At 37.8% G+C, this 12,888-nt stretch overlaps 1 protein-coding gene across 4 annotated transcripts in view; it reads left to right on the top strand.

Moving 5' to 3' along the window:
• Positions 1 to 12,888, top strand: part of dennd5a (DENN/MADD domain containing 5A) — a 126,576-nt gene that overhangs the window by 51,427 nt on the left and 62,261 nt on the right. For all 4 annotated transcript variants that reach the window (XM_051922348.1, XM_051922349.1, XM_028793752.2 and 1 more), the window contains one exon: positions 144 to 807. In XM_051922348.1, coding sequence (XP_051778308.1) covers positions 144 to 807 — 664 coding nt within the window. The remainder of the gene's footprint in view (positions 1 to 143; positions 808 to 12,888) is intronic.

Genomic DNA, 12,888 nt, shown 5'->3' on the forward strand with positions numbered 1-12,888 from the left:
CAGCTGTTCTTTGTGGGTTAGTTTATTTTTAGTATTTATTGTAAGCTGATTTTAACATTATATATTTGGTAATTATTATATTTTTTTGTTTTGCATTGTTTGTAGAAAATTATCTGCCTTTCCTCTTTCTCTTTTCCCCCCAGCTCTGCATGCCTAAGGGGCTATCTTTCAGGACTCAGTCAGACTGTAGAGAACCCCAGTTCCATTCCTTCATAATCACCCGTGAGGATGGCTCCAGGACTTATGGTTTTTCTCTCACTTTTTATGAGGAGGTCACCAGCAAGCAAATCTGTAGTGCAATGCAGACCCTTTACCACATGCATAATGCAGAACAATATGATATCCTCCATTCATCCTCTAGCAGTGGGAGAGATTGTGACAGCACTTTAGAAGAATTTAATGGAACATCCATTTCAAAATTGCAACGTTTCAACTCTTATGACATTAGCAGAGACACACTATATGTCTCTAAATGCATCTGTTTAATAACACCCATGTGCTTCATTCAAGCATGCAGAAAAGTACTTGAACAACTTCACCAGGCTGTAACATCTCCACAGCCTCCTCCATTGCCATTGGAAAGCTATATCTTCAATATACTTTATGAGGTACCCCTTCCACCATCAGGGAGGTCTTTAAAATTCTCAGGTGTATATGGAGCAATTGTATGTCAGAGGCCAAGCACCAATGAACTACCTCTCTTTGATTTTCCTTTGAATGAGGTTTTTGAACTCCTGGGTCTGGAAAATGTAATACAGCTCTTCACTTGTGCCCTTCTTGAGATCCAGATACTGCTGTACTCTCAACGTAAGTATAATCTAAAATTGATCTTTACAAATGATGTGTATCAAAGGTCACTGTCTAACAAAAATTCTGATAAAGAGAATATTAGTAGTGTAGAATATTACTTTTGAATATTAAGTGTTTATTTAAAAAAAAAAAAAGATTTCTTAGTGAAGAATATAGATTTCAGTACAATTTACAATTTTAAATATCTGGCAGTTTTATGTTTTGGGTTGGTTTGTTTAATGTTTTTCAGCTCTCTTCTGGTTAGTGTTATTTTGGTGAATATTTGCATTGCTCCATGAATGCTTTCTTTTGTCACCTCCCTCCTTGCACATAAAATAGTTATCATTTAAAACATTAGGTTGTGTCTTCAAGGTGTTGTAATAGTATTAGTATTAATTTTGCATGTACAGAGTACCAGCAAACAACATGCCACTCTGGCAAGATGATAAACAATGCAAGCATATGTTAAAGAAGAGAAAAAAAGCTTACATTTACATTTATTCACTTTTATCCAAAGCGACTTACAAAAGAGGTTAACAATAGAGTAACATTAGGCTAGGGCTTGTTTGTTTAGAAAGTATAATAGGACAGTTAACAAAAGTTGATTGCCACAAGGGAAAAGATGTAATAACTCATACATGTGCAATCATAGATTACAACCAATAAAGCAATTAAGCTTAAAAAAAATAACCAAGAATATAAAGTATCACAGTGCAAAGTTCCCCCCACCCCCCATCTTCTTTTCAATTGACATCTATTCACAGAACAGATCAGACACTTCTTAAATACATTGAGGGAGTCACTAGTACGGGTGGAAGTGGGAAGCCTGTTCCACCAACTTGGAAACACAGAGGAAAGAATCTAACTTGAGACTAGACGCCACATAGAGGCGGCATCACCAGACACTGTTCCCTGGCAAACCTGATTGAGTGAGAAGGAGCATAGCACTTCACCATTGTCTCAATATATTCAGGTACTGACCCATTGACTACTCTTTAGACAAGTATCAGGGATTTTAACTTAATGCTTACTGGAACAGGGGGCCAGTGTAGCAACCTGAAGAGAGGAGTGACAAGTGCCTGTCTCAGCTGGTTAAATACAAGATGGGCTGCTGAATTCTGGATCATCTGCAGTGGCTTGATAGCACATGCGGGTACTCCTGCCAGAAGTGTGTTGCAGTAGTCCAGACATGACAAGACCAAAAGCCTGGACCAGAAGTTGCGCTGCATACTCTGTCAGATAAGGTCTGATCTTGAGGATGTTGTATAACATGAACCTACATGAATGAGAAACTGTAGAAATGTGGTCAGAAAAAGACAGCTGCTCATCAGTTACCACTCCAAGGTTGCAAACTGACCTCGCGGGCATTAGCAACAGTGAGCCAAGCTGTAAAGACATGGGAGGCTGGGATCACAAGAAAACTTAGTTTAGCTGTTAGGTGGTGGTCCTTCATCCAGATTTAGATATCAGTAAGACATGCACGGACTCTCAGATACCATATTGTCCTCCAGCGGGAACGACAGGTACAGCTGTGTATCATCAGCATAGCACTGATAAGAGAAACCATGCGACTGTATGATGGAGCCCAGTGAGGAGATATACAGAGAGAAGATGAGCGCACCCAGCACCGATCCTTGTGGCACACCAGTGCATGACTGGTGTGCCTTTGACAACTCCCCTTGCCAGGACACAGTGTTGGATCTGCTTGAGATGTAGGACTCCAGCATTCCCAGTGATGCCAAGGTAAGAGAGGGTGGCACGTTTTGTGGTTGACTGTGTCAAAAGCAGAGATCTGATGACCCGTTGGTAGCTCTAGAACGGCAAAGCTGGTTGTCCACAGTCAGAAAAGCTGTTTCAGTTGAGTGGTTCCTCTTGAAGTTGGACTGGTTGATATCAAGCAATTCATTCTGTACAAGCTTGACATCTGAAGTGATTATTTATGGTACTTCTTAGGAATGCTGTCCTGCTAACACTCATAGCAGCAAAATGCATCAGTAACAGGTGTATTTTTAATGACATTCAGTGAGTTTTAATTATTAATTTTAATTACAGCATGAGGCTAAGAAAGTATTTTTTCACTTTAAAAAAGTAATATTTACATTCACAAGCTGGGATGGTGAGAGAAGTGAAATATAAACATTTTCTTTTAGAACATTCCAGAATGAATTTTCCTGTATTTATTGTTTGGAATCGTTAACTTGCGTGCTATTTAACTGCTTGACTAAATTCGGTTGCTTGCGAGGGGTGTTCTAGGGGCAGAGGAGCCATTAAAGTAGCACAAAATATGAGAAAACTGACCTTACCAGTTCAACACAAGAGGAACCAGCACTCACTATCAGCAAGCCCATTCAAGATTTTTCTGATCATAGATCATTGGAACCAGTGAGTGTTAGCTCTTGTCAATATACAGATTACCATAAAATGTAGCTTCTCAGAAGGACACAAGTGTAACAGAGGTGTCACAGGAGACTGGCAAGTTTCCATGTGTACACCATCCACATCTCCATTCTGCAAACCCATAATGCACCAATACAGAACACTCAGAAACAGGTATGGAGGTGTCTGCCAAGGACAGATAAGCCATTGAGCTGTCTTGTGTTCGTAGAGGAGATCAGTAGTGCAGGAACAGCTAGGTCCTCCACAAAGTACTCTTTTAAGATGGCCCAAGGAATTTGTAAAAATACTCCAAACACCAGAAAATCAATCCTGAGTTGTGTTTAAAGGTTGTTCCCTGAAAGAGCTTTTGAGAATATAGCTGTGAGGTGAACAGAGAAACTTTCAGATGGGTCACTCATCACATTGAATGAATAGTGACACACAGCGTGTGTTGAAGGAACACTGTTTCATACTACTTTTATACCTCTCCTCTTGATTTGTTCATTCCTCCCCTACTAAATATCATTAACAGTGTATTTTATATATGTTGGAATTAGTTAGTATTTTAATGTAGGAAATTTACTGTCAAGAGTTCTACAAACAAGTTTTATTTAATCTTTGATATGTAAATGAAAATACACCTTTTCTCTACAAACCTGTAATTTACAGAATTGCTGTGACATAAATATTTTATTGTTAAGTGAACATTTAATACAAGGACTACAGAAGAAAACAATGAAATTTACATTTTCTGATCCTTTTTGTTTTGCTGAAATAGCTGAGTGAACATGTTTGTTCACCAGGAATTAGACTAATTTTCTACTTTATTACAGTAAGAAGCTGAAAATAATTTGACTTCATTTTAATTGTCAGTCTTTTTCTTTGATACACTTTGTTCATCCACAATGTAGGGAAGTATATACAGTGGAACCTCGAGATACGAGCACCTCTGTATACGAGAAATTCAAAATACGAGGAAAGTATGAGCGAAAAATTCAGCTCTAAATACGAGCATTGGTTCGCGTAACGAGCCACGAGCCAGGCTGTGGGTATAGCTCGCGGCTTAGCAAGGGGGCGTGGTAGCAGTTGCGAGCCGCGATCTGCGGTGTCTGCGTTTCTCACTTAAGTGCACAGGTGGGAAACTGCCCACATCCATGATTGTTCCTGTGGCTGATGGGCTGCAGCTGCCATGTCCTCCCCGCATATATAGAGAAGCGCGAGCCGGTTAAGGGGGAGAAAAAGTAAAAGAAAAGAGAGAGAGAGAGAGAGAGAGAGAGAAGGCAGGCAGGCAGGCAGGCAGGCAGACAGGCAGGCAGGCAAGTGCAGGCTCGCGCAGGCTCGCGTGTAGCTGAACAGGCGAGCCAAACAGCTGAAGCAGGACGGTGTAGAGAAGGTCAGCTGCATTAAGAGTGTCTCGCCTGTTGCAGAGCCCGCATGGGAGAAGCAGGTGAGACACTAACAGAGAAGAAGCACCGGGGATTGTCATCTGTTTTTAAAGACTGCTTCTTGTTGACGTTTTAACCTCGTGTTAAAGGATTGTTATTCTTGTGTATTTTAAACCTCCACTTCACAACTGTTTTAAGGATTATTTATTTAAAGATTTATTGAATGCTCTACTGCACTTTGGACACCTGTTTTGATTCTTTTAATAATCAGTTATATTATTTACCAGTGTTATTTATTAAAGGTAGACTACAGTATATATAATTTATCAGTGTTATTTGTTAGGAAAATTGATTTTTATGTTAATATATTTGGGGTGCAGAACGGATTAACTGGATTTCCATTATTTTCAATGGGGAAGTTTGTTCTAGATACGAGAAATTCGCTCTACAAGCTCAGTTCTGGAACGAATTAAACTCGTATCTAGAGGTTCCACTGTACTGTTTTTGGTGTATGTTTCCCTAATCTTCTTATTCTGCATTATTCTTTGGTGTTGTACATGTTGTATCAGTTAATCTGTTCATCCGTCTGTTTGTACGTATTCCACATTTTATTTTAAAAAGTAGAAAAACATAGCTGCTTGCTTACTGTTGTCTTCAGTTGGAACCACTAAAGGTACTGTTAATGGCAAATTCATGTTATAGAAATGCAATCACTGCATGAATTGTAAGCAAAACATTTTTAGTCAGACTGTATACTTTAAATTCCAGCTTCGTAATGAAATTACTACAGTTTATTTTAGTAACTCAAATCGCAACAGTAAAATTCACAGATAGCTAAGATTTGTTTCATTTTTATAAACACAAAAACATCAGAATTAAATTGTATATTTCATTTTTGTTTTATTAAATGGCTGTACTCTATGATTTTCTTTACAAATCTTGCTTCATAATTAATTTACAGATTAAGTATTCAAAAAAAAAAAATTTTTTTTCACTACTTTTCAAACAGCTGTTTATGCTTTTAAAAGTTTTTAGCAATGTGTAAAAGGTTCTGAATGAAATGTACTGTGTTTAATTTACATAGTAATATTGTTCTTTTATTAGAAAATTCTTGAAAAAATTGGCATGGCTTTCATGTATGTACACTGCTTTTTGTTTGCTGCCATAAAATGTGAAGTCAGATCAACATCTCTAAACTGTACTGGAATAAGCCAGTAATTTGTGCTAGCAGAATAAACCCCAGCTTCTCACAAACCTGTGCTGGATAAAGTCAGAAAATAAATTCATAAACATCCTTTGGTCGACAACACTGGTCTATAATACATTTCATACATTCATACACAGATGAATCATTTTTTTTAAATGTAACATATTGCATTTCTTATGAAATCAAAGCATACTCAGTTTAATCATTGTTAGTTAATTGGAATACATCTTACTATTTCTAGTAATTGTGTTATAAGCTTCAGATACTAATATGACATTTATAAACTGGTTATTTCAGTTCTTGGTTGCAGGTTATAGTATGCTGTATATTTTTATGATGTATCCACATGTAAGACTATGTGTTTTTTAATTCTAGTTTAGTATGAATTACAATGAATTGTGAATTGATGTCGTATTTGTTTTTATGCAGAACTACATTTATCATTTTTTTGTTTTCTTTTTGTCTTGGACACTCTTCTTGTTTTGGCTTGGTTTAGTTTTTAGTGGAAAATAGGAAAAAATTGCTTTCAAGTCACTAATTATATGCATACTTTACATTTTTTTTTTAATTTACTACCCCCAGTTAACAAGAAAAATATGGTATTCCATTTGATAACAGTCCAGTTGTTGTTCTGTTTGACTTTTCCAAGGAAATATGTCTGCTTTCTGAATAATGAATACTTAAGTATGAATTATATACATTACACTGTATTTTAAATGGTGTAGTATGCATTATTCTGTAGTGTTTCCTGATGTATGTTTAACTGGAACATTATTTGGTCTTTCCCATTCAAATTGAAATATTAAAAGCAGAACAAGGCATCTCCAACTATAAAACATTATTTGTTACCCTTATCCATCCATTATCCAACATGCTATATCCTAAGTACAGGGTCACGGGGGGGGTCTGCTGGAGCCAATCCCAGCCAACACAGGGCGCAAGGCAGGAAACAAACCCTGGGCAGGGCACACACACACACACCCACACACACCAAGCACACACTAAGGACAATTTAGGATCGCCAATGCACCTAACCTGCATGTCTTTGGACTGTGGGAGGAAACCGGAGTACCCGGAGGAAACCCATGCAGACATGGGGAGAACATGCAAACTCCACGCAGGGAGGACCTGGGAAGCGAATCCAGGTCTCCTTACTGCGAGGCAGCAGCGTTACACACTGCGGCACCGTGCCACCCCTATCCAAATACATGTTGGAGATAATTTTTTTTTGGTTCTTTACTGCTGAAATTCTTTAATGTCCTTGTTTGTTTGTTTAAGTGTTTTAAAGTATAAAAGTATAATATCCAAAAATCTAAAATGTTAACATCTGAAGAAGTTGTGGTTTTCATCACACTTGGGTGAACTGAGGCAGCATCAACATATCTTCCTTCAAATTGTGAACAAATGTGCTTCAATTATAAGTATTATAAGAATCCCTGGGGGTGGCACGGTGGCAGAGTGGGTAGCGCTGCTGCCTCGCAGTTGGGAGACCTGGGGACCTGGGTTCGCTTCCCGGGTCCTCCCTGCGTGGAGTTTGCATGTTCTCCCCGTGTCTGCGTGGGTTTCCTCCAGGCACTCCGGTTTCTTCCCACAGTCCAAACACATGCAGGTTATGTGGATTGGCGATTCTAAATTGGCCCTAGTGTGTGCTTGGTGTGTGGGTGTGTTTGTGTGTGTGTGTCCTGCGGTGGGTTGGCACCCTGCCCGGGATTGGTTCCTGCCTTGTGCCCTGTGTTGGCTGGGATTGGCTCCAGCAGACCCCCGTGACCCTGTGTTCGGATTCAGCGGGTTGGAAAATGGATGGATGGATGGATAAGAATCCCCCACACACTACAGATGAATAATAATAATATAAATTGAGAACAAAGGCTGCTCTTTAATTAATTCTTAGTTGTAAAACATCAATTTTGGCTTTATATATTATTGATTGTAAGAATACAATGCGGATACTACCAATTTCACATCTACCCTGTGAACTGTTGAGTTTATTTGTTTAACTAAGAACACTGCCTCAAGGGAAAGAGACAGAATAGCACATATAAGTCGTCAACAGCCTTTACAGCTGGAAAGCCACATCTTTTCTTTGTGAAATATACTGGTATATGTAAACATAAATTAGACCCCTAAATCATCAATATTATTGTTGCGGGTAATACTCTTTTAACTAAAGTGTTTGTTATATTTTAGCAGCAATTAGCTCTGAATTAAGAGATTCCAAAAATGTGCAATATATAATGCACATTACAAAAAAGTTAGTCACAAAAACAAAACTGTCAGATATCAGAATTACATGTAGTGAATTTGTAATCATTCAGAACCTATTTATTCTAGTACAGAAATGTAGTTTGGAATTAGACCAAATTGTGCTAGCACTGCAAACAAGTCTGGTTAAACCCATTGGCCTTGTCCTCATCACCTGCTGTTGCCTGGCTCCTCTTTATAGCCATTAATGTTCTTCATTCCCTTCCATACCTCTTTGGTGTTGTGTTGTAGTCTCGCCTCCAATTTTTCCTTATTCTAAATTTTTGCCTGCTTTAATCTCTTCTTTATGGATTTGCTGTACCAGCTTAAGATTCTCCATATCATCAGCCCTGATGAGATATAAGAAGATAACTTCTTTCTGTATAGCTCTGTTATTAATTTACTAGCTCACTACTGTCCCAATTTACAGTCGGTCAGCTCTACCTGGCAGTTGTGTCTATGCAAAGAACTTTTCATGTATTCTGAATTGGATTATAACTAGTTTGGTACAGTGTCTATAACTAACTGCAAACTACAAAAAGGCAGCACTTTTAAACTAGAACAGGAGTGAAAAGAAATCCTTACTCTGTTTTACTATACCACTCTAGTTCTCAAACTCTAATCCACATCACACCCACAAAGCAGTACGTAACACGTGGGTAAAGTGAGATTTCCTTTTCAGGTGGCCCGCTCATTGAAGAAAAATGTACAGGGTATATGTATACATAAGTACGATTCTTTCTTGCCTGATGTTTGTATGAATGTCCTGGACAAGTTGGGAGATGAGAGAGAAAAATATTTGAAGGGGCAGCTGGCTATCCTGAGTACACCTGGAAAATGTCAGTTAATTCATTGATGATGATGATAGTACACAGTAAATGTGTCATGATTTTTTTTTAGTATGACCATTTGGAGGAAATTTTTTAAAGGAGGTTTTTAAAAACAGTATTTTTTGCTTGGAAATGAACAGGTTACTTTTAGTGCTTTAATCTAAAAAAATTATATAAATGTGCATTGGTAAAGCCCACAAATACACTTCACATTTACTTTTAGATGATGAATCAGGTAAGCCAAGTGTCTAATTTATTCAAGAGGTTCCATTACAGGCCCATTACAGAGAAGTGCATTGTAAAGTTAAGGATGAGCTCCTACTAAAAGCTATGTCATGTAACACGGCGTTTCCTGTGATTTTCAGTCATTGCCTTCTTTTACATAATCGGACCAAGTCTGAGGCAATCGGCGGCACGTTCCTGTGAAGGTCATTCATCTAATTTGATATGCGAAGCAACTCACTCCAAATAGTCCATGACATTCTCTGATAAAATCAAACCGGTTTCATTTTGTCTTTAGTCCTGGGGTGAGCTCTGCATGCATGAGATGTGGCAACCAATGAATGCTCACTCCTGCTTCTGATTTGCCACCAAGTACAACTCTTTCCAAACATTCTGAGGTCGAAGATAATTACGTTAGTATACAATTCAGCATTGCACACTTCAGTCATAGAGCTGGTAAAAGCAAAAGGGGTCAGATTAGAAGCACATGAAATGTTTATGTGCAGCACAAGAAAATTTCGTAGCAAGAAGGCTTTTTGTGTCAAATGTACAGTAATTTGTGAAATGTATTTCACAAAGCCGTGCAATTCGAGAGAGAGAGAGAGAGAGAGAGAGAGACCGACCGCTTGGGAGATTGACAAATGACAGCTGTAGTGTCATGTTAGGCAGAAAACATGTGAAGGATACAAGCGGGTTATTTTAAAAGGTTTTGATGTCTGCTTGACCAGTATGGTTAAAACACCCACTGTCTGTGAAGGTATTAATAACCAGCCAGTTCTTCTGGTAGTCACCCATATCTGACATGAATTCTATGAATATATAATTATGTGAGTGTATATAATGACGAGGATCCAGCATGATGTCAGAAACGTCTCACTATGCCACTGACATTCCTCGCTGCTGGATGGGATATCTGTGTGTTGGCATTCTCCCACTTGGCTGTGATGTCCCTTTGCCTCTCTCTGGCCTGAATATGTATGTATACAGAATTATGCATTATATTGTAGGAACGAATGTTATCTTTTAAAGCAAGTTAAGTACAATATAGCTCTTTTTGTACCATATTTCTCTCTTGCAATTATTTTCTGCTACAGGTACAAAAGGGATGGTATTGGTTGTAGTCAATTTTGCATCAAGAAACACATCCCAGGGGAGAACGAGCACCCCCTGCTGGATACACATGGAACAACTAAAATAGCAAGTAGTCAAAATAGCTATGTGCATATTACAGAATGCCAGGTAAAAATGGAAAGGTTTTGAGTTGCATTATTAGGATGCTGTTAAAAAGAAAAAAGTATTATGATTGTATTTCTTAAGATGGATAATAATTACTAGACAAGAAAAACAGCTCTAAAACGCATACTGCTCTGCAGAGTACAAAGAAGGTGGGTAAAGATAAAGATGTAAAAGAAGTACACTCACTAATGCTGGCTGGAATCGTATCACCTTGGAATACTTTTACAGTATATTAATGAATAATATGGTTTGATAGTCTGTGCCCTAGAGACTTAATGCATTTTGGTATAACAGGTGAGACAGTCTGACCTTTGGTCACATACTTTTCCTAATACTGCCTAGACAGGAGAAACGATTGTAGTCCTGAAACCAAATCCAGGACCTGCATACATCTAAGGTTAGAATGTTAGCAGGCAATATAAATGTGCCTTTATAATTATTATTTACTACTCTACATTAATTATTACTGTCAGGAAAACATTACAGGTTACTGCTCAAAGCAAGGAGTAATCAGTACTTTCTACTGCAGTCATCTTGGTCAGTCTTAACATTTCATTTCTGTCAGTCTTTCCCAGAACTCCAGCCACCTCCATCCAAATTTAATTATATTTAAAGACTTATAGAGTAGGGGGGAAGTAGTGTTTCTGTAAGTTGTCATACTGTTTTATGTGTTTCTTTTATAATGTACACTACAGTATTTGCTGCTGTTACATATAATATTATGGGGGATGGCATGCAGTATATTCTGTATTTTACTATCAATTGTATGTTATTATTCTTTTCTCTATTACACCAAAAGAATTTACAATACACTGTTTGTCAGTAAAGTTTGTTTCAATCATTCATTCATTCATTATAACTTCAGTACAAAATCGTATTTACAGTTGGTTCTGCCTGGCATGGCTGCCCTTTGTTACTTTTTTTCTTTTTGGGCAGTGCTTGATAGAGTATGTACATTATCTTTGTGTTTGTGACTTTAAGCTTTGAGTGACAGTGTGAGTGTGTACTCTGCAATAGACTTGCCACTGTACCAATACAGTATCTTGCTTGCCAATATTCAGTGAGCCTTAATTGGAAAGAGCAGTTTTGCACACTATGAATAAATGGATGGATGGATGTCGCTGAAATTAAAGCCAAACCGACTAATGTTTTAGCAAGTTATCTTTACAAAAAAATATAACCTGAAATCAGTCTCAGATTCATCCATCCATCCATTATCCAACCCACTATACCTTAACACAGGGTCACAGGGTCTACTGGAGCCAATCCCAGCCAACACAGAGCACAAGGCAGGAAACAAACCCTTGGCAGGGCGCCAGCCCACCGCAGGGCACACCTACACACCAAGCACACACTGGGGACAATTTAGGATCGCCAATGATAATTTCACACCATGGTGTTTCCTGTTTTACACAGAAAATGATTCTCATATTTAAAAAGATCTCAATTACAAAGAAAGAATAAAGGTCAAAATGAATAGCTGGTGCAAGGTGATGTATGCATCCCCATTACCTGTAAAATGACATCTTACGATAAATAAATGAATAGTGGTGGCATGTAAAAATAAGTGTTTCTAACATTTTACTTCTTCATGCTTTGCCTCCAGTAAAATAAATGATCAAGCGGTGCCTGGTTAATTTAGCAGAAGTTTACAGGGCATACATATATTTGAGCATGCAAAGTATTTCCTTTTCTGAGTAGCAAAACCAGATGCAGCAATGTTTTTATGAGAGCTGCTATCACTAAGGTTAAAAACCCCTTTGCAGCAGTAAGTACTGCAGTAGCAAAGTTATCATGCAGGGAATTTCTGTTTCTGTAATGACTACAGAGTGTAGTTTATTGGTAGAAAATGCAGTACTTGTCCTGTCTTATTGCTGTAGAGTTGCTAAGCAACAGATGGGGGAGGGGGTTGCCTATGATGCAGAGCACATAGGATTGGTCAGAAATGACATCAGTATGTGCGCGTTTTTATTGTGTTCAAACACTGCAGACTTTGATGCAGTACCAAAGCAGTGTTACAAGAATATTTCGCAAATAACAGCTAAGAGTGTATTATGTAACAATATTAGCAGCAAAGTGGCAGTCATTCAGTGGGTATCTTTTATTTTCCTTGGTTTATGTACCACTGATTTAAAGAGAGTGAATTAGCAGCTGTTTTGGTATATTTTTGAATAGGATTAGTTGTTGCATTCAGAGCCTTTTTTTAATTATAATTTTATTAATTTTATTGTAATCATTCATACAAATCGATCAATTTTTACAAAAAATAGGATTGAAAAACAAGTCGACCCCCAACCCTGAGAGAGAGAGCATGGCCAACGGGGTAAAACTTAAGGCTTGTAAACATACCTAAATTGATGAGTTTAATAGGCCAGTAGAGATGAATGAAGAAGAAAAAGAAATGCGGAGATAATTGCTTCCTCGGTGCTTTAAGAGCTTATTCTAAAATTTTATTGATTATATCCTGCCAGGTTTTAAAAAAAATTCTGTACAGATCCTCTAGCATTCAGAGCTTTTATTTCATTTTTAAAATAAGTGACTTTTCCTCTAAGCATCATCAGTTTGTCGTGAGCATTGATTGTAAATTTTAAAAATAAAATGT

The sequence above is a fragment of the Erpetoichthys calabaricus genome, chromosome 2 (genome assembly GCF_900747795.2).
Source record: "Erpetoichthys calabaricus chromosome 2, fErpCal1.3, whole genome shotgun sequence".
NCBI classification, from domain to species: Eukaryota; Metazoa; Chordata; class Cladistia; order Polypteriformes; family Polypteridae; genus Erpetoichthys; species Erpetoichthys calabaricus.